This window comes from Cricetulus griseus, chromosome 2, assembly GCF_003668045.3.
Source record: "Cricetulus griseus strain 17A/GY chromosome 2, alternate assembly CriGri-PICRH-1.0, whole genome shotgun sequence".
In the NCBI taxonomy this organism is placed as follows: domain Eukaryota; kingdom Metazoa; phylum Chordata; class Mammalia; order Rodentia; family Cricetidae; genus Cricetulus; species Cricetulus griseus.
In genome coordinates, this window is record NC_048595.1 from 274508894 (window position 1) to 274532273 (window position 23380).

A 23380-nucleotide genomic window follows, 5' to 3' on the forward strand; every position below is an offset into this window, starting at 1 on the left:
AGGACAGAACTATGCTCTTTTATGTGAATGGGAATGGTCAGGATCAGGATTTAAGGATGAGAAGTAATAGTCTCTGAGACTCCTCATTAGCAAGCTAGAACTACTAGATCCAAACTCTTGTTTCAGAAGAGCTGAATTCTAGATTGTCTGTCTGCAGAACATCTTTATTTTCATTTTTTTAAAAGTCAAGGTCTTACTTTACAACCATGGCTGGCCTGAAACTTGTTAAGTAGACCAGGCTGGCTTCAAACTCACAGAGACATGCTTGCTTTTGCCTTCCAAGTATGGCACATGCCCAGCTCTGCATAAAATAAAAATAAAATTTAAAACAGGGGCAGACTAGTAATGGTTTTAAACACCACCATTTAGAAATTATTTTATTTTGGACATTTAAGATGCTTCCCTTAAAGTAAATTTCCTAGAGGTCAAACAGAAAATTCATATGTAAGGGAAAGACTGGGGTACAGAAATCCTGAAGGCATGAGATTTGTCTGGAAATGTTTGAGAGTGTAAAAGGCAACTGTTAGTGCAAGTAGAGCTAGTTTGTGTTCAGAAAGTATTTTTTAAAAATAGTGTATTTTAAAAATCCATAATATGCAAACAAAATCATCCTAGGTCTTTCCTCATTCAGGAGTTTTGTTTTTTAATTTTTAATGCTTTTGTTCAGAGATGAATATAATACCAACAGGGCTGTCACTCATTTCATTGTGAATGAAATCATAATCAAAGATGAGCAGGGTGGGATTGCTTATTGTTATTTTTCATGTAGTACGATTGGTAAAAGATTGGTGATAGAGGAGAGGCAGAGGGGGATCGCAAAGACTCACAGAGTGAGAAAAGTTAATTTGAAGAAAGTAGTAGAGAACTGAAAGATAGGAGACATTTTGCATCTCAGCTCATATTCTGGAATTCTGCTGACTTTATGTTTTTTTCCTAGTTGCCGTGTCCTTACGGAATCAAAAGGTCATTTTACCCCAGACATTAGATGCTTACCAGGTATCAGTTGCTAAAAGTGTCTCCATTCCTGCGCTCAGTGCTTTCACAGTGTGCTTTGAAGCCTCCAAAGTTGGCAATGAAGATGACGACTGGATAGCTTTCTCCTACTCCGATGAGTCCCTCACACAGCTGCTCAGTTTTGAAAGGGCCAACAATGGCTACTTCCTGTCTATTTCTGGCTCAAGATGCATGCTGAACAGTGCATTGTCTGTGAAGGAAAATGAAGACATCTTCACAGAAAACTTTGAGCAGCTCTGTCTCGTGTGGAATAATACTTTGGGCTCTGTTGGTGTAAATTTCAAAAAGAACTATGAAATGGTTCCATGTGATTCCACCATGAGTACAGTCATAACTGGGGATGGGACATTGCTGTTGGGCTCCAATAGAGATGAAATTGCCTCTCTAAAAGGCAGCATCTATAACTTTCGACTTTGGAATTTTACAATGGATCCGAAAGTCCTCGCCAACCTCAGCTGTAGTGTGCCTGGGAATGTTGTGGACTGGCACAATGACTTCTGGAGCATCTCAACCCAGGCTCTTAAAGCTGAGAACAACCTGAGCTGTGGTAAGTCTGTGACACAGATTTCACATGCTTCACATCTTTAGCAACATTCAGTGAAAATATTAGTCATTGAGAAATTATATATAAATATGCATACATAGTATCATGACTAAGGGCTCTTTTAGCTTTACAACTGTTACCAGTTTAGCCATTCACAGAGTAGATTTGATGATGAGCCATGTTTACTTAGTGAATGTGGGCTTGCCATTCTAAGTATTCCCTAGGTCACAAAATATCACAGTTTATCATTAACAAAACAGTCAAAATGATTGGCCCAGGGGTGAAAATTTTAACACCAGATTTGAGTTACAAGAAATTAACAAGTTGTAAATTTTACTCACCAATATGTCACCCTAATATACTGATCTTTTTCATTCTGAAACAGAATTTCAATTGCATTGCCTAGATAAACAAGTCACTATGTAGGACAGTGTTTATTCAGCCAGAGTCAAATATCCACCTGTCCATTGTATGGGAACTTTTGATTCATCTAGAATTACCACATTTTTCTTTGAACTTTCATCTCTATTTGTTTGACAGCAAATATTTGTGGTTCATGTCAATACTCTTCCCTTATAGGTTGTTCTTTAGGAGGCTTTAACTTTGACATTACTGGTAATAGCTGAATGCAAGCTTTATGGAAAATGATTATATGTAACAAAGAGTATATTGAAATAGACTTCTATTTAGTATTCTTTATATCATACAAGTCAATCCTAGAAGTCATGTTTTATTATAGGACTGATTTAAACACCTATAAAAATGGTGCTGCTATTGATTTAAAATATCATATCATGAATTCTCAGGTGTTGGTAGCATATCTTTTAGTTAAAGACAGAGGCCTGCTATTCAAAAGAATTTGTATGTGATATTAGAAAAAATCCTTCAGACCAAGGTTTGGCAAAGTGGGAGGGCTCACGGCAGACAACTCAATTTATAAATAAAGTTTTATAGGAACACAGCTATGCCCATAGATTTATGTACTGTAAGTCACTGTAACTGTGCTAACAGGGCCAAATTGTCTGATGCTGACAAGTATGGCCCATTATCTTAAAATACTTGCTTCCAATTCCTCTAAGTCCCAGCATCCTGAAAGATTTACTGTTGATCTTCATGAGCAAGCTTATTGAACCCCAAAACTAACCCAAAGAATCCTGAGTTGTTGAAACTTGCACTTTAAACAGCAGTAGAAAAGACACTCCAGATGTAGGGACGAAAACCCCTGTGTGTCCTTAGACTTGGGAGGTGCCAGTAGATTTATATGTGTTCTTTACCTGCATTAGTTACACACTGTATGCTTCAATTGTGACTTTATTACCAACTTTGAAAGATTAGATTTCACATAAAATGAATGATTCGATTCTTTGACAAATACAAATACCTTGCCAATATTTCTGCATGGATAACAGCGCTGGAGCTATGTTGTGGCTATTCCTGTTGAAGAGGCTTAGAGTTCACCTCATCACACTTCTGTCCTCTGTAGATGCTGTAGCTATGCCTGCTTAGGGGCTGGCTATAGCATCCCTTACAGTCCTCCCTCTCTGGTTTGCTTCTTCCTCTTCAGGCCTACCTTCCCACTCTGGCTGGCATTTAAATGTGAAGATCTCAATTTAGACCACTCCTTTCAAATAGGGAGGAAAATGAAGGATAGAACACATGAGCTGTTGAGGAGGTTAATTTGTTAACACATGCATCGTTAATCCATATTGAGCAACCTCACCATTTTTTTAAAAAAATTAATTAATTGAAACTGTTTTTGATTGACAAAATTGTATGTATTTATGTGGCATGGCATTTTGCTATATGCTTTGTGAAGTGGCTAGTTCAAGTTACTACATCATACTTAGTCACATAGTGAGAAAATTTTTAAGTCTTCAACGATTCCCTTTTAGTGTTTTGTATCCAGAGAAAGGAACACAGAGACCTGTTACACCATCAGCACCCTCTCAGCAACTTTAAGCACACACTACATCACTTTCACCAACAGTCCTTATGCAGTGTAGTAGAACCTCTAAACTGATTATTCCAGCTTGTAATTACTCCTTTGGCTGGTAAAGGCCAGGTGGCCCACCTTCTGCCTTCCAGCCCCTATGAATCAGCGTTCTACTCTATTTCTGTGAATTCAACTTCTTGGGATTCCACACATAGGTGAGGTCATGCATTCCTTCTATTTTCTTAAACATTATCCACCTTTGAGGTTCTCATCCTAAAGCCTAAAGATTACCAGGATGTATCAAATGTGTGCTCACGTATCTTAGTCATCTGTATGTCTGCAAAACAATTTTATCATAGGAGCAGCTCAGTCTTATGAACTCAATGCATTTGAGTCTCAGTAACTTTATAGCTGTCATCTTGACATTCAGGGTGACACTATTCCCTGCCCCACCCTCCCATGACTATGTGCCCCCAGATGTCTTGCTGTGCGTGTCAGTTGGATTGGTGGGAGATGGAATTTCCTGCTGCTTAATCATCAGCCTGGGGCTGAAGAACCCAAGTCACTTATGAACGGACGGGAAATACCTGTACAAAGATTGTGTCTTGGCCGTGTTGGTTGAGCAAAACTTCAATAATCAAGAAAAATAAAGTGTGTCCTATTAACATTTTAACCTCTTCCCCCCCTTTCCGGAAAATATTGTGGTTTGCTGTTTATGGTCATCATAATTCCGCATACTCTCAGTGAGTACAGTAACCAATGGTAAAGTGCAGTCTCATTCCTTGCATTCCAGTAGACTGGCATGTCTGCCAAGTATTGACTATTCTAGTACCCACTTGTGGTAGAAAATGAATATGTTTTCCATCTGTGCTACTGGATAAATTATATAAAGGGAAAGTAACGGGGTAAGACAGGACAGATTACATTTAATATTTAAGTATGCTGTCATTTATCTCATGTGTTAAATATAAAACCAATGTCATCAGTAAATGTTTCAGTAATTTTATAGTCACACTGCTTTGTTTTCCTAGATTTTTTTCTAAGTATGTGGATACTTTTTTTTTTGACTGGTTTGTCTTTTTAAAAATCATAGTCAATCCTGTCAGTTCTTTACTGATACAAATGTGGTAGCATCAATAGTTTTTTTTTTAAGTTATAGCAGCTTTATTTTTCCTAGAACAATTTTCAACCATATCCAGTATGACCTTTAGGAACAGGTCATTTCCTTTTCTGACCCTTTAATTATAGGTACAAGTATTTGCCTGTGTTGTGATTACGGTTTAGACACTGGCTAATGCCCATCCATTTTCACAAAGAACAGACAGTACTTTCTTTCTGGTTTTATTTATTTAACTGATTGCTGCTCTTTCCTGAGGAGTGGTACAGTATAACTCAATGAACGGTCGAAGTTCAGGCAAGTTACATTTATTTGTCCAGCGTTTCTTAAGCACATCCATCTCTTAGTCATTGTGGATGTAGAGATAAGGCACAAGTTGTAAGTACTCAACTTTATTGTTACTCTTTTCTAGAGGTTTATGGATTTTCACTGGATTTTCATTGTAAACTCTAAAATTTTGCTTCTGATCACTAGGGCCCCATTTCTCTCTAATTCCCGTCCTTTCATAAATAACTATATAATATACTACAGTCCTGACTTTCACAACTCTGAAGTTCAATTACTGGTCCTTAGTTTCATGCACATCCAATGACTGAATTCACCATTATTAGATTAGTAGATCATTTTTTACCTGAAAATATAATTGTTTTATCATGACATCACATTATTCTTTAAGGGGTGCACAAACTCATTATGGGCATAGGTGATCTTCAGATATAATTGCACATACAAAATAATAAAAATGTCATAAAATGAAACTGAAGAGATAGCTCCAAGGACCTGAGTTTGGATTCTGGCAACCACCTAAAAAGCCTATAATCCCAGCAGTGGAGAGGCTGGGACAGGAGGGTCTCTGGGGGCACCCTAACCAAGAAGAGTAGTGGAATCAGAGAGTTCCAGGTTGAATGAGGGAGTCCACATCAAAAGATAAGATGGAAAGGAAAGTGATCAAGGAAAATACCTGGCATTAACGTTTTTTTGTTGTTTTTCGAGACAGGGTACCTGGCGTTAACTTAGTGGCCTTCATACACATGTGCACATGGTTGTACAAACCTACATATATATGAACATACACACCCAGTACAACACAAAAGGGAAAAATGTGAAAATCATAAAATAATTTTATAATACATTAACTTATGAAATTCACCTTAGCAACACCAACAAAAGAGAAACTTGGAGAGGATTATATTTTCCTGAATTTTTTTCAACTTATTGTGTACTATTATTAAAATTATTAATTAGGGTGTGATATGTGCTGCTAGCTACATATCAGTGAGTTCTAGCATAACCTGTGTAAATGGAGTGTCTCCTTTTAGTAGCCTGCTGGGAGAAGAGCAGTGGAAAGAAGAGCCCAAAGCCTTTGAGGGTTTTTTGCTTTGTTTTGTTTTGTTTTCAACTGCCCTTTTTCATCTTTTGAGACTAGATCCCTAACTGATGCTGTTCTGAAAGCCCCTCTCTATCCAGGATAAGCTTGATGTAATCCTCCTGTCTCCACCTCCCAAGTGCTAGGAAACATCCTGCTATACCAGGTTCATGCAGTGGAGTTGGACCGAAAGGCTTCATGGGTTCTTGTCTGGCACTCTACTGACTGAGCTGTATCCCTAGTCCTAACGAATCATTTTCAAGATTTTTTTGTTTTGTTTTGTTTTGGTGTTTTGAGACAGGGTTTCTCTGTGTAGCTTTGGAGAAGTTTTTTTTTTAACAAAAAAGAATAAAATGTGACTCTAAATTTTGCTGTTAGGTAACACACTTTCAATACCTTTAGTAGACTCAAAAGCCAGACAACACACAGAGATCACACAAGCACCATTGTTGATTGATAGGTCATTGTCCCAAAAGACCAGTTTGCCTCTTCTTTCACAGTCTCCCTATTGGTAAATCTGTAAACCTAGAACCCTGGATATTGAAAACACAAATGAATTATAAATGAAAATGTTGTGTATGTTTGGGGCACCTACATTTTATTTGAGGTGGTCTCTTGCAATGTTCACCACACTAGCCTTGAATTCCTGTACTGAAGTGGCCCTCCTGTCTCAGCTTCCTGAGTAGGTAAACCTGAAATGGCATGTCCCCATACCCAGCAGTATTTACCTTTTGTATTTCATGTATTTGCTTACACAGTCCCAGGCATTTGTAATATCAAATTTTGCCAGTGTGATTTTCTTCTAATTAAATTATGTCACTTGTTTTTGTGCCATGTACACTAAAAAAAATTCAAATGTAATTTCTATTGCTTCATGAGATCATAGTACAATGGTATCTGTTCAGTATTTATACAACACCAGCAATTTGATAAACTTGACCTTCCCCTAGAAAGAACAACTAATTAAAATATTCAGAAGCAAGTGTTTACAATTTCCCCTGAGAGGAAGCCACAGATTGAAATGTATACAATGAATCTGATAAAATGGTCAAGAGCTTGTTCTAAATCATGGCTCCTCTGACATTTCCCCGTATTCCCACCTCTGAGTTCCTAGATATACTGGAGTGGAAACGGAGTTAGCCTAAGAACTTCTTTCCCACAACATTGTCCCTTATCTCTCTTTGTCTTGGAGAGATACCATATCAGTTTCTGAAGCCTCCAAGGAGCCCTGGACTGCCAGCATTGTGTGTAATCTGAGACCTACGGGAACCTCATCCAAGGGTCTCTGCTGTGCTGTGTTTCAATAGCTGAGATTTCTCCAGTCACACGAGTCTGATAGGCTTGTTAGTTTTCAGAAGTCCTTTGTCAAACATAAGTGCCTGTAGACATGAGGTCCTGAAAAAAGTGGACTTGCTCAAGGGGCAGAAAGCTCTCAAGATAAGTTCTCCCTCTATCTCCCGCCCTTGCTCAGTTTTGCCACATTACATGCCTTTCCCAGGCAGGGTGCATGCATGCTTAGGTTTTCAGTCTTCAAAACTGCCCTCTCTATCTCTGCTTCCTTACACAACCAGGTTTTCTCCTGTTGCATTCCAGTTCCAAAACTCTGCAGTCTGCCTTTCATTGTTCCCACGAGACCGACACCAGTTCCTGTACAGTGGAGTTAAAGGTCTTTTCAGTCTTTATCACTTCAGCCTTTCAGTTCCACTCATTGTTGCCACGCCCTCTACCTAACATTCTTTACTTAAATTCCCCGAAGCCACCTTGACCAAGAGCTGCTTTTAGCTCCCCAAATCTCCGAATTGGAAACTTAAATATGGCAATAGCTGAAGTTCAGTCCTTTCTCTTCTTGAACCCATAGTCTGGTGAACACAAGCTCGTCAGTACCTTTTGTTGACTGGTCCCTGAACAGAAAGACAGATTCTCACATGTGGATTATAGATGTCCAAAACAGGCAAATGGCTTTCCTTGCCACACATGACAGAAGATAATCAATCTATGCTCTCTGTTTCCTTTCTCCATTTGTGATGTCATCATGCCCAGTTTCTCAAGGTGGAAACCAATTATTTCTTCTCTCCATCTTTCCAATTAATCACCAAATCTTACACAATCTGTCTTCATATTACTTGTGTCCATCTCTTTCAGTCTGTCTTCTTAAGACTCAAGATGTAAAACCTGAATGATTAATATTATTTTAACTTCTCGCATCTCCCCACATCAAAAGTTGTTATTTTCAAACTGCAGTCTATTGTTTTACCAAGTGCCCTTTCATTTAAATTCCAATTGCTTTGAAAAAAGAGTTGAGATTAAATTTAGCTGTCATTTATAATGTGCTTAGTTCATTCGTGGCTTCTTTAGTGAAGCTTGAGCATGTACCTACTGTGTATGGGGTTCACATCGGGAGAATGACTTGGAGCCTCAGTGTTCCCGCTGTTTGTATCCTAGAAGGCTGCACTGACATATATTTGATCATTCCCACACTTTTCTGTAATTGCTGTAATCCAGTGTACCTCTTCAGTACCACATGGGCACATGTTTCAGAAATCCTGTCTGATTGCCTCAGAGCTCTTGCAACCTCAGTCCTATGTGTTGTATTTCCTGTTCTTTCTCTCACCAAGCTGATGTCACAGCTTCCTGTTGGCCATCACCACCGTCTAAACTCTTCACTAGGCTCTTGGACATATGTTACAGTGAGGCTAGCTTTCACTGTTCTTTGAAAGTAGACATGGCAGCAGAAAATTTTCTGTCCTCCACATCTCATAAGCTGTAGGTAAAATGTCTGTGTTTGTTGCTGGAATCCCTGAAGTAGTTTTTTGGTTTTTGGTTTTTTTTTTTTTTTCCCAACAAATGTCACATCATGGACATGTCTGAAGGGCTCGGCCTTTCTAATGTGCCTAAATTCTTCCCGTGAGGCATCTGAGAAGGAGGAAACCATACATCTCTAGATGCCGTTAAACTATTGAGATGTTTTCTGTTTGTGTCTGTCACTTACCTAATTAGACATACTCTGTGAGCTCATTTACCTGCTCTGCCTTCACGTATTATTCCCATGGGAAAGTTGGACAAATGGGTAAACATTAGAATGAATTCACCACTACATAAATGTCTTTCAAAATTAGATAAATAGTATGTATGTTGTATGTATAACATATATATTTGAATTAATTATATCTTTGTTCAAATGCCCTATTATTTGCAATAAGTTTAGCCCATAATTAGCACAGAAAGATTTAGAACAAGAGAGAGCATCTGATAGTTTTGCTAGAAAAAAAATCAGCTCAGTGTCTGTTTCCTGTTGAGGAGGGATCAGTGAAAACTTGAAGTCAAAAGAAACAGGAATGACTTGAAATCACACAAAGATATTTCTGGAATTGCAGAGTATAGACATGAACAAAAAACAATCTGCATTTTGTGAGCAATTCATATTATCCAAGCTCTGTTTTGAGATGTACCCTGAATATTATTTTATTTACAAGAATTGCTACCTGAGTCTTATAGTTCATTATTCCAAAAGGCCCCAAACGTTTTTTACACCAACTTAAAGGGACCACCACTTGTCTTTCATGTGTGAATGGATGAAAAACAGAGCTGAAGATTTTGAAGGTGATGTCAGTTCTTCAGTTTTGTATTTGATGAAACTAAGGTAACCTTACAAGACATTTCATATTGGAGCACTGTCAGTCAACTCTCTGAACATTGTTTTTACCTCACCAATTACATGATTCATAATATTGACTTTTTGGATAATATCAGCAAATCACAAGTTAAATTTACTTATGCTTCTGTGTTGGCCTAGGTTCCTACCTCATCCCGCTCCCTGCAGCTGAGCTGACGAACTGTTCAGATCTGGGGACTCTCTGTCAAGGTAGGGCACAGACATCATCTTCCTGAACCCTTTTATGTTCTTATGCTTGCTGTTTGGGATCATGTAGTTGTCACTGCTTTTTTTGTTTGTTTGTTTTTTTTTTAATCTTACCTTTCAATTTGAAACATAGAAATGTCAAAACAGAATGTCTGTGTGTGTTTTAGTGGCGTGGGCACACAGTCCCAGTGTGCATAGATAATGTGCTGTCAGAACATATTGGCCACACTGGCCGCATTTCCATAAAACACGGGGTTTTCTAAATGTGGATGGTTATGTGCTTCTTAAAAGGATTGGTTTAATCTCAAGATTGGTTTAATCAATTGGTTTCTGCTCAAGAATAGTGTCTTGGATATACAGTTGTGCAGTATTTTGAAGAAGTGCTCATACCCGTAAATTAAGGGGAAAGCTTATATTGAATACTTAGTTAAAATCTGAAGATGAGGTCATGAGGCAATTTATATTATATCATATAGCTTGAATCTTAAAAACAGGTAAACAAATGTTAAAATTACTATGTTAATTATTTTGGTGCTTAATGGTTATATTGTGGGTAAAATTTTTTATGTACTAAGTAGTTGCATGTTAATAATATAGTTACATATGTATGCAACGTGTAACAAAAATAACAATATAAATATGTTGCTTAAATTTATCATTACTCCTAATTTTTGTGACCGTTTTTTTATCCATTGTCATGCTAAAATCCTCTATAAAAACTAGCATCCTTCTATGTTCCACATGAGAATCATGGATATTCCTTTGCATAGAATGTGGCTTTGTTAAGAGGATCATGGCACAAAGGTGACAGATTAGAAGCAAGAACAAGCAAGTACAATTTAGGCTCTTTGTAGTCTGAAAGACAGCCAGACAGGGCCAGGAGGAAACTGGCTATTTTTGGATTTCCCTTCTAAGATAGCGTGAATATTATTACCAATCAATTTCCCATGAAAATTACATTGTTTTTTTCCATGAACTCCATGCAGTTATAAAATAGTTGTATAAAATATACCAGAAGACCTTTGTCCAAAAGTTTTACAAATTCATTAATTTTTATTACTTTAATGTAATTATATAAAGTATTTATTCTGTGGACCAAAGGAGAAACTCAGCTTTCTCTTCATTTAGTCCCTGTTTTGTCCTTAAGGAACAAAAACAATTTCATAATGCTTTTGCATTAAGATGAACACGATTGTTCACAACTTAAAAAAAAAAACAACAAAGTTATTTCCATTGTTAAGTTTTCATATTATTCTAGAATGGAAAATCATTGTCACTACATACATTTCCCATCAAGGAGTTCAGCATTTTCTCTGATGCCTTGGGAAGGCAGTCTGTGGATCAGCTTTTTATTGTTTTATACTTAAGTAATATTTAAATTAAAAAGATATAACAGATAGTCATTGTACACATGGCTGTGCGCTAACACAAATGATAAAATAAACAAATGATAAGATAAACTGAAGGACTGATATGTGCTTGCTTAATTTTCTTCTTACTGAGGCATACAATCTCCAAGAAAGAAGCTGTTGAAACATTGCAGGAGGGTTTCTTGTTTGTGCATTATAAAGTCAGACAATCAGCACAGACATCCGACTTAGAAACGACCTCCCTTTAGATCCATATTTCCATATCCTTATGGAATACTTCCCTCCCAATAGTGTATGTGAAGCTTCTGGGGCTTCCAAATGATTGATTTAGTCCACGCACACCATTCCCTTGTTTTTCTTTTTCATTTATCTTTGCAAAGAGAGATACATGTTATTTTTGCTATTTTATTTCTCTAGTCTCTGCCTATCAGTCCAGACTGACTTAGTTTGGACAACTTCTAAGGTGTAAATCTATGCAGATTGCCTGCTTTTAACTTTCTCTAAACAGTTCTGGGAACTAGTTTCTGGAAAGAGTTAGTAATTTCCCATGTGATTACCAGCCGGTTGATAGCAGATGTGGTGTAGAATCCAACTGTGTTTTCTCCAGTTCCTCTGTGCCAGCTCTAGACCTTTGTGTAATGTAGCACCAAAGCCATGCAAACTGATTCTTAATGTACCATAGAAAGCTTTACTTCGTTTTATGCATTGTAAGCTTTTAGTCTATTGTATTAGTAGCATGAAATAGTTGCAACTCTCTTGTGCATTTTCATATATTAGCTGTAGATTGCTTATCTGTATTAACTGTTTTATGCTCCTTGTAAAATTGCATCTTTCTCATCTTTGTTGCCAGCTACTGTAAGCCCTCCTAGTACTACACCACCCACTGTCACCACTAATATCCCTGTTACTAACAGAGTCCGTAAACAAAAGAATGGTAAGATTCATTGGGTAAGATCCTATGTGTAGTATGTCTAAAGCATGTAAAATGTATTCTGAGAGTGAAAATACAGACTGTGCCAGCAAAGTTCTGTGATTGGCAACACTTGGTTCATTAGCACATTTGAAGACCAGTAAAACAAACGTCATTGTGTCTTGAGTCCCAGTTGAACCAATAGCTCCGAGCACTTTTTTCCCTCACTTTGAGTTACTCTCTTTCAAAGAAGTTTTACAAAAAAAAGATATTTAATTGAAAAGAATTCATTTCCATTACAATACATCCAAGAAGGGAAAAAGGTGCTTTCCTTTTAATGGTGTTTTGTCAAATGACAACAACTGAGACACTTTTCTGTTTGTTTGAGAAATAGGATTTCTCTGTGCAATCCAGGCAGCAGTCTGGACAGTACTAAAAGTACCACCTGGGGAAACGGGATTTTAGAGGATGTTACTCAGTCAACTTTGTATTTAAACATTTATTCGATTTATATCAGTGGCTATGGTAACAATTTGTACTTTTTATCACTTCCTGAAGAACACTGGTTAGGATGTATTATCAGTCAGGTCTGTAGTCAATTTGGGGTAATTTTGCTGTACCAGGGCTTGAATCCAGAGTTCCACACATCAGGCACAGGCCCTATCTCTGAGCTCCACTTGAAGTCCCAATTTTTAAATGATAAAATTTCAAGTAATTTCAGCATTTCCTGCCCTTTTCCCTTCCATTTATGTCTTTCTATTAGTACTAATCATAATGCCCAACTATGGCAGTTATGTCTTATAAGAAACCAGTAGAGGGAAAGCCAGATGGTTCAATTCTTTATTTTATTCTGCCACATGTATGGATCATATACATAGTGGTTTGAAGTTAGTGGTGTCAGTTTCTTGTAATAAAAGCACATTCTAATCAACTGACTGAACCATCGCCTTCAACACAGTAGTAGAATCAAATATGAGATACTAGAAGCAAAGGAGTTTTAGAAAATCCAGTGCTGTAGCTTGCAAGGGCAAACATCTGTAACGTATCACCAGGGGCCCAAAACCCAGGGAAAAATAAACCCACATAGTTCACTGTTTTTGTTTTATTTTCCTTATAGCTTCAGAGGTTACATCAACTTCCTCTGTAAGAACATTTACATTGGAAGTACAGAATATTTGACATGAAACGTAGATACAAATTTCATTAGGGTTATAAAGACATCGATTCAAGGAAGTGTTTATGGTTATTCTGCTAGTTTCACCACAGAGATTTATGATTCCAACACAACCGCCTCCCCCCCCCCCACATGCCGGGCAAGCAGCAACAGTGTAAGTTTCCATATTGCACATGGAGTCCTGCCATCAGATGGGAATATTATAATTCTAACTAAGTATTTCCCTCTTTGTATGCGCATACAAAGAGCCTCTGTGGTATTCTCCCTTCAGAACTGGCACATCCTCTGCTGCCCAAGAACATTGACATGGGTACTTCAGAACCCTCCACTTGGGGGATTGGGGCTGTATTCATTGAGTCTTGTAGTTTCTAACACTCTTGAAGAGAGCCTTGTTCAGGCCATCCAACTCTGCGTCATAACCTTCATTGGCGTTTCAACAAAGGCAAATATTAGAACCAGTTAAAAATGGTTTATCTCAACCACATTAATAAAAGAAGAATCTAATTCAGATGACTGTTGTGATTAACTTATCATTTGAACCATTAAAATATTAGGTCACCTTGAGGTGGAAATCGTCTCAAAATTTTGTGCTCCAATTATTTTTTTAAACATTTTAGCAATTTTTATCATATACTTGAACCATGTGTTTTAATACAACAGCTGACTCTCTATCTGCATTCACGTGGGATTTCACTATTATATAATGAAACCATAACTGCAGAAATGAAAACCTAAACTAAGTACAATGCCACAGTGTTCCACAAGTATCTCTTATATTCTACTGTTTCTGAAGGCTTACAGCTTGAGCCTCTCATTTTCTTTTCTAAAAAGCAAGTAGCAGTATATTACAAACAAAAATATTCATATAAAGTTTTTCCATTTGTCCAAATTTAAAATAATTCAGATTATTTTTTCTTTTTCTTTCTTTCTTTCTTTCTTTCTTTCTTTCTTTCTTTCTTCTTCTTCTTCTTCTTCTTCTTCTTCTTCTTCTTATTATTATTATTATTATTATTATTATCATTATTATTATTATTGGTTTTCCAAGACAGGGTTTCTCTGTGGCTTTGGAGGCTGTCCTGGAACTAGCTCTTGTAGACCAGGCTGGTCTTTAACTCACAGAGATCCTCCTGCCTCTGCCTCCTGAGTTCTGGGATTAAAGGCGTGCACCACCAACTCCCGGCTTATTTTTTCTCTGTAAATAAATTGCATTTATGTCATATCCTGACTCTCTAATGTCATTCACATACTATCCATTATTTCTTATTCTTTGAGAAACTGGTACAGTAAACATTCTCAGGCTATTACCTGATATATTAGAAAATCCTGTTTTCCTATTGTTGGAAAGATAGGGATAATTGTCAACTCTATTATCTACCTTATCCAGTCCCTTAACTCTGGGCTGTCAGAATACTGGGTTCATCAATAGTAATGTGCCAATGTAGGAAAAGAGAAAACTAGATCGCTTGGTGGTCACATATTCTGCCTCATGATACCAACTAAATTGGTTCTAATTGTCATGAAATGGTCTTATTTTTCTTTGTGAATCTCTTTTCACCACTTTACATTGAATTTGCACCCCATACCTTATATTATATACCAAGAGTGTCATCTTTTAGGCAACTTCCCACGGGTATTTCAGAATGTCATAGATGTCTAGGTATTCCCACAAATAATGAATCTGTCCAATCTCCTTGACCTTCCCCAAAGTGTTCCCAGAATAATGATTATTTCCATTCCTAATGATATTGTCTGTGCTTGAATAAACACTAGCCTTACTAAATAGTGAACTTCTGTGATGTAGGCACAAGCAACCCAACTAAGGAATTAGCTCCTCATTATTGTTCTGAAAATTCATTTCACAAGTGCAAATTGCAGTGTTCCTTCCAATTTCTCAGATGTGTTTAGTTAGTCAAATAACAAATTCACTTGCAGGACTTTTGTGTGGCTCCAGGAGTCTTTGTAGATTTATATGTCAGATGTCTTAAAGGAATTGGACATGTAAGGGCCTGCAGGTTGCCATTCATAGTATAAATGCAATTGGCATAATTGCCTCATTGTCAGTTTGGAAAATAATGTGAAATCTAAACAACATTATAAGTTGGATTTTAATTTATTTTTCAAGTTTCAATTTCACCAAATCAATCCTTCATTTGATAACTTTGGAGGTAATTTTTGTATTGCACAGGAAACTTAGATGGTTAACTGGGGGGCCTACTGTATAAAATACTGTTTAATACAATATCTACAATAGCTCTTTGAAGTTTTGTATGGCTGGAAGAGTTACTTGACAGAAAAGTAGATACATACATACATACCTATTTAGTCTGCTTCTTCCTTCCTTCCTTCTTCCTCCTCTTCCTGGTAAAGTGTAACAGAGGCTCTGTTCTATATGATATTGTTAGAATAATGCACACCTCTTTTGAAGTCATGGGGATGCATGAAGATTTGCGGATGTTTTTGATACTAGAATGTCATTTTCTATCTATAGGAGCTGACTTGCTGCTCTAATAACACAGGGGAGCCTATTTGTGTTTCTTATTGGCATTTCCCCAGTAATAATGTTTAAGCAAATTAATTTATCAATTAAAAATCCCTGTCACCAGCCCACCAATTTGTTTTTTATTCCTTGGTTTCTTTCCTATGTATCACATAATTATCTTTTGAATAAATAATTCAAAAGTTTTAAATAAATAAAAAGCAGGCCCCACTAAGTTTTTAGCTAAGTTTGTAATTCTGTGGTTTCTGAGCAGATACTATTTGCTAATTCTTCATAACACAAAAGAGTCTGTAATATAAGAAACTAGTTTACTTGTGGTATTAATCTAATTGTAATTTTTGTAAGCAATGCTAAAGAGTACTAAGATTATTGGATGTTGAATATCCCATTTTATGAAAACAATGAACTGTAGGAAAAAATGTGGGACAGGAAAGGTTTAAAATAGAAAGAAACTGGGTTAAATACTTGGATGATTCTGTAAAATTTCAGAAACATCAGTATTGAAGTATTGATATTTTTACTGTTTTGTGTTTTCAAGCTAAGAAAAAAATAATTACTTATATTTAGTGCTCCACCTAGTGGTAGTTTTTAGAAACACTACTAGCATTCCTGACTGTTCAAAGACTACTATCCTTCCATGCTGGGACATTGCACTCTGCAGCTTGAATTCACTCTAAGTCCGTCAGCAGGTCCACGATTTCATGTGAGGAAACCTACAGTATAGGATTTTTTTTAAAAAAAAATTGAGTTATTACCATCTTTTTTTACATGTGTCCGATTAGTTTCCATTCACAATATATTTTGAAGAAATAGGAAATTCAAAATCATTTTTTAAAAGTAAGTAATTTTAGACATTGAAATAACCTTGTCTGTATAAACTAAGCTCACCGGTCTTAGAATTTATTTTTGCGTATTTGTATATGATAAGGTAGACATTTCTATTTCACATAAGACTTACAGGATTGGAATTTGCATTTTGGGTATAGCTGGGACTTTCCAGAGATATGCTTTCATATATAGTTTTGTACTGCCTCCCCCAAATTTTCACTGAGTGTATTCCTCAGCATTGCTTAATTATATATTTCCAGATATTTTATGCTTTTTGCTCAAGACTACCCTAAAAAGCATGGGGTAAATATGGCTAACAATAATAGATAGCATTTCCCCTTTCTCTTTAACTTGCTTTTAAAGGGGGATTTTTTTTCATTTGCTACTTGGAGTCACATGCCATGTGGCACACGGTTAGCTCCTGTAGTCCAACAAAACCTTTCTGATGAGTTCATTTTTCATGAGCACAAAAAAGGACAACTACTTTAAAGAACCACTAAGAGAAAAAAATGAAAACTTCTTTTCAGAATATAGTTTCCTTTATAAAGTCAACTGTTAAAATTCTACCTGTGGATATTAGTCTTCCCCTCCCTATTTTGATAAATCGGCTATACTTAGAAATTTAAATGGAAAGATTTGGTCAAATCCCATCCAATACTTCAACTTAGAAGTGCATGCTTCCTTGAGGAGAAGCAAAGCAGGGCGGGAGGAAAGGCTCGCCTGAAAGGGGGCATGTGGATGCCTGTTCTCTTCCAGTATCAATCTTTCTAATGATTCAAATCACTTAATATTTCACATTCTCAAACTACCGTTCTTAACCACAAACAAAAAAGCATAATTTCTTATTAACAAAAAAATCAAACTTCACACAGAATAACTATCACTTTATCAACTTTAGGCACCAGAATCGATAGAACTAAAAAACTGGCTTACACGTATTACAAAGGTCATAGCCGAGTGATTAATTTAGAAGTGATGAAATTATCTCTGAGTAAACTAATGAATAGCTCCTTCTAAGCAGTTGCAAGAGTAATTTTAACATCAAAATTGGCCCAAACTTCCTGTGCCTATGTGTCTTACAAACATATGTGAAATGATGTGACTATGAATTTGCATTGTTTGTTCCGAATGTAAAACATAATTAAATATTAATCCTATTTCCAATGTGCAGATGGGATAATGTATAGAATATCTGTTGTGATTCACAATGACCTTAATCACCCTGAAGTGAAGGTGCAGAGCAAGGTAGCTGAATGGGTAAGTGAACTTATTCCATTGACTCCTGCTTTAAAACTTTAACTGCTTTACAGATGATAAAGACAATGAATGAAACCATAAATCTTATTACTACACAAATAATGCTCTTTATAAACATGTGAATAGGGCGATAGAGAAGTGGTTCAGTGGTTAACAGTGCATATTGCTCTTCCAGACCATCCAACTTCAGTTCCCAGCATCCATATCTGGTGGCTCACAACTGCCTACAACTCCAGACTCCATGGGACTCTAATGCCCTCTTCTAGTCTTTGTGGGCTCTGCACTCATGTGTGCTTACCCTTCACACAGACATATGTACATACACATAATTAAAAGCAAAACTGAAAACTTAAAAAAGTATATGACTAGACAGAAACAACTTCTTGTGTTTATACAGAGGAAGAGAGATGTATTTGGACACAGGATACAAAACTGAGCCTAATAGTCTCCTTGGATTGAGACAGGAATATGTGCTCAGTGACCACATAGCGAACAAGCTGTGGAGACAGGATGCCTTCTTGCATCCCATTTTCTTTCCACAGTGTTCTTTTTATTTGCTTTTACAGGCAGAATGATTTCTAATTATTAAATTATTTCTTTTCATTCTCAAGTCATGGCTAGTATTACCAGTCATGAAATGAGCACTAACTGGGGAGTTTGCATTAAACATGGTACAATTTTACATTTACATCTTTTCCTGTGTGATTTTCATCCTAATGTCATTGTCATCAGAGGCTAAGCTTTATTAGCTACCTTTTGTGATGCAAGCTCCCAAAGAAGTTGCTTGAAACCCGCCTGCATGAGTTATATCTCCAGCACCCATTACTGGAGTCCTCTAACCTGAAAACTCAAAATCTGGCATACCTCTCAAGTATTTTGAATTAGAGATGATAAACCAGTGTAGTCTATGCAAATATTCCAAATCCAGAAAAAATCAGAAATCTGAAATGATTTTGGCTCAAGGTACCAAACTTAGATAAAGCATCCACAACCTTAGTACACAGAAAATAATTATCATTATTTTGCCAATATTTTCTAAAATGTCTATTGCATTTTAGCAATGTTTAAAACGAGACTAAATATGTGTGTGGGAGATGACCTAAGGAAGCCTTGGGAAAAGAGCTAAAGGTAACAGGATTTTGTGTGGTTGCACCATGATAATTTGTTCATATTGAGACCCATACCACTGTTAACCACACGGAATTGGTATAATCTCAATACCACTGGGCTTTGTCAAAGATGCATTTTTCTGCTTATAATTTTTCTTATCACTGATGTTCTTATGAGATGGCAATTACCACAAAACATGTTTGAGTGAATCTCAGTACTTATTAAATGCAAACTAAGGAAGGTGTTTATTGAAAGACTGGTATATTATAGCTAGACAGGAAATGACAGTGTTTCCCACCACACTGGCTTGAGTTCCAGTGTGAGATCTGCTGTTGATTAGCAGATGATCCTGAAGATGCTGTCTCATCTCTCCAAACTACTGTTTCTTCATAAATAAGAGGGTGGAGTTGGGGTGGGAATGTAGTATCCTCTTCAATGATTAATGTGCAGATGAAAAGAAATGGCCTTCACTATATCCTAGGCTCTCTGGTCCAGCAACTCTCCCTTTATCTTTCACTCCTGTGGTTCTGCAGAATTTTCTCAAGGTTTTTTTCCAATGACAGCTCATGGTTTGGAGGGGAGTCAACCTTGACTCAGAAAAGAATGTTTTCAAACATTACTGAAACTCAACCTTTTCCATTGTGTTTTCCAGCTCAATTCAACCTTCCAGAATTGGAACTACACTGTCTACGTGGTTAATATAAGGTAAATGCAATGATTATCAGAGAAAGAGAAATGCTTAATTTACTACTCCTTTACTGACTGTATCTGAGAACCAGTGTGTATGGTTCTATATGTATAACTAAATCAATATTAGGGCATCTATTCTGCCTCCTTCTCCAGTTTTGCTGTTGAGGAATGGACACAATGGATGGGACTGATAATGGATACATATGTCTGTCTATGACTGGACACAATGGATGGGATTGATAATGGATACATATGTCTGTCTATGACTAGGCACAATGGATGGGATTGATATTGGATACATATATTTGTCTATGACTAGACACAATGGATGGGATTGATAATGGATACATATGTTTATCTATGACTGGACACAATGGATGAGCTTGATAACAGATACATGTGTCTGTCTTTACAGTTTGCATCATATCACAGGGGAAGACAGGATTAAAGTCAAGAGAGACACCATGGATGATGACAAAAGGTAACAACAAGGAAACATGGAAAGTGTAATATTTTTCCCTTGCTCATTAAACAAGTGAAACAGTGGTCAGAGAAAAACCTTTGAATTGCTTGGTACATTCACTTTGTTTCTTCAGTGTTAATGCACTTCACCTTTTTCTCATGTCCAAAGCAGAAAAAGAGAAAGTGGGCTTGAAATGTAAGTCTATGAAAAGCCCTTGAGGGGCAGAGCACTTAAAAGGGGTAGGTGAACATTTCTATGTCTTTGAAATCTATCACCCCCTCTTCAAAATTCCAAAAAGACCTTCAAAGGGAATAGCTTTAGGGCAAGAGGCAATACTCAGTGGTGTATCAATAGCACCTGCCCAGGATGCGCTAGGTCCTGGGTTCCAGCCCTAGAACTGCCCCCAAATAGTTCTATTTTAAAGTCATAATTATGCATGATAGCATATAAAATATAGACAATATGAGCCAAATATTTTTAGTATATACAATCACATCTATTTTTGAAGTCTCTATCTTTAAATTTGTATCAGGATCATGACTTAGCATATGGGTTATTAGTGACTGTGCCCAGCATGCCCCACCAGTGGGCATATAAGATCAGCTTCTCAAATTCCTATAAAGTGAAAAATCATTAATTCCTTGAGTGAAAAAAAGAATACTTTTCTTAGGATTGTATATTATATCTCCATGAAATTGTAACAAATTATGTGAAAGTGTTCTTAGAAACCTTGCTAGGTTTTAACTTACTGACTGATGTTATGAAAATGTAACCATTGCATGATAAAATGGTTCATTAGGTAAAGGTACTTCCTGCCAAGCCTGATGATCTGAGTTTGATCCCCAGCCCCATGTGGTGGAAGGAGAAAACATAATCACACAGGTTGTCTTTTGACCCCCACAGGTGCTCTATGGAACACGCGCACACACACACACACACACACACACACACACACACACACACACACACACACAACACACACACACACACACACACACACACACACACACACACACACACACACACACACACACACACACACACACACACACGCACACATACCCCAAATTTTAATTGAAGATTAAAAAAACAAAAACAAAAACTCAGCCATGAAGACTATGATATATTGCTACTATGAGAAGATACACATAAAATTATATTTGAGAGTTGACCAGAGAACTTGATTATTAATTCCCCCTTCTATTTAGTATTGGAATATTAGAAAAACAGATGTCTTGAACCTGTCAACTTGTCATTTCTATATAAATTCAATACATGGGATTGCACTGTCTGGTTAGGAGACATTTTTATTCTGACACCATTGATTTTCCTTTATGATCTGAAAACAAAGTAATGTACCGCAGGATAGTAAGTGACCAGACTTCCTCCTCTCCCTAAGAAAATGGTCCTTTTCCACACCTCCTACTACATCATATTGAGCCTCCAACAGTGGATCCAGCAGAAGCTAGGATCCTCTGTAGGTGCTTTAACTAGCATTTGGGACAAAGCTAATTTGGAGCGAGACCAGTATTGAGCATCCCATCAGGTTACTCAAGAGGTTATTGTATTACTGATAACACTAAAATCAGCCACAGTTGGTGTATTCCAGCATCTCTCAAACTCTTGCTTGAAAGACATTTAAATAAATAAAATCTCAATTTCCTGGTATGTCAAACCAGTGAATAATGTCACAAAAAAGTACAGAAAGAATGAACCAATCTAACTTGTGGGAAAATCCACTTACTTAGTTTTCCTTTGATATAAATTATCAGCATTGTCTCTTTTTTTATAGCTTCCCCCTCTTTTTAAAACCTATTCTGTCTGCTCTTATACTCATGGACAAGGTTTTATATCGTCTCTCCTAGTTTTCCTTCAGGCCACGGTCTGCTAGTTTCGAATCCATTCCCCCCAATTCTTCCTTTCAATTCAATTTTGCAGCTTAAGCATTAGATAATGCTGTTGTACTCCACTGTCTAGACAGACAGGGAACCTGAAACCACAGAAGGGCTGGCTTAAACCAATGATGAATGCCAATGGCAACAAGAGATAGATCTTGACCATTGTAGAACCATAGGGTAGTTTCTGTTTTCAGATGGGAAAGAAAAATAAAAATGATAAGGCTTGTGAAAATGCAGGCTCTGTCTGGAATGGTTGATTTTGTGTATTGAATACACCCACAATACTTTGTGCTGATGTTGTCCTGGATGTGACTGTGGATTCTCAGGAACCAGAATGGCTGCGCTTTTCTTCCACCAGCCATTTAATTAGAGGACGCCTCATCATATGCATTTAGGAAATGATTAAAGATTCACCATCCACTATATGTTCGGATCTATCTATACTTGCCTCATCCTGAATTATGGCGTATGTATGAGTGTTAAGCAGCGAATCATTTTAGAGGTAAAATTTTTTTCAGAGTCAATTAGGAGGAGAGCACACTTTGTCCTTGAGTTGGCTAGCTACTATGGGGGTAAAATCCAGCTATGGCACCTAACCTTGAGTAACAAATACTTAACTTGTTCCTTGTTTTTTAGCACCACAAATGTGCTATTTCTGATTTACTTCTGTTCTTACTGACTAAATTTCATCGATAGAATGTGCCATACTCTCTACTTTGAGGTCACATGCCTCCACTTCTCTTTGGCACACGAATAACAAGCAATGTGGATAATAACATGACATGTGCTGTGTTCTTCATTTCTCTTCAGAATGAGGAAAAATACAAATGCAGTACTCTCACATAAGGGAGCAAAACTAAAAAACTCCTTTGCCTCACAAAATGGCATTATGAACCTCTGCCTCAATACTGAATTGCCTTTAGGTTTTTACTGCTGATTAAAGCTGTGATTATGGCTTAGCTATAAGTTTTGACAGGGGTTTTAAAAATATACATCTTTGCTTCCCATAAAGGTATTTTCAGGGTCACACTTTATAAAACCATTTTACTAGCCAAATCAGGAATATTCTGAGTATTTATTTTACAGATCTTCACCATACAAAGTACTTGTAAGGGCTCCATCTGCAGGACATGCACCATATTTATAAATAACAACACACAACAGTTTCAAGAGTCCAATATGCAGTTCAACAATTTTCTTTGAAATTTTAAGTTCTGCCTATAAAGAAACAAAAGAGAATTAATTGTATACTATGTCCCCTTTCGAGTGGATGTTATAAATATTATATATAACATATGAACTGTTGGTACTATATAAATATTTCTGAAAAAAGTGGGTGCTATGACAAAA

At 36.9% G+C, this 23380-nt stretch overlaps 1 protein-coding gene across 3 annotated transcripts in view; it reads left to right on the forward strand.

Annotated features, from left to right (window-relative positions):
- Positions 1-23380, forward strand: part of Adgrg6 (adhesion G protein-coupled receptor G6) — a 129573-nt gene that overhangs the window by 69080 nt on the left and 37113 nt on the right. For 2 of the 3 annotated variants that reach the window (XM_027401972.2, XM_027401970.2), the window contains exons 4-9: positions 938-1561; positions 9768-9836; positions 12054-12137; positions 17784-17869; positions 19632-19684; positions 20085-20150. In XM_027401972.2, the coding sequence (XP_027257773.1) occupies positions 938-1561; positions 9768-9836; positions 12054-12137; positions 17784-17869; positions 19632-19684; positions 20085-20150 (982 nt within the window). The remainder of the gene's footprint in view (positions 1-937; positions 1562-9767; positions 9837-12053; positions 12138-17783; positions 17870-19631; positions 19685-20084; positions 20151-23380) is intronic. The other variant, XM_027401971.2, reaches the window with a different exon arrangement.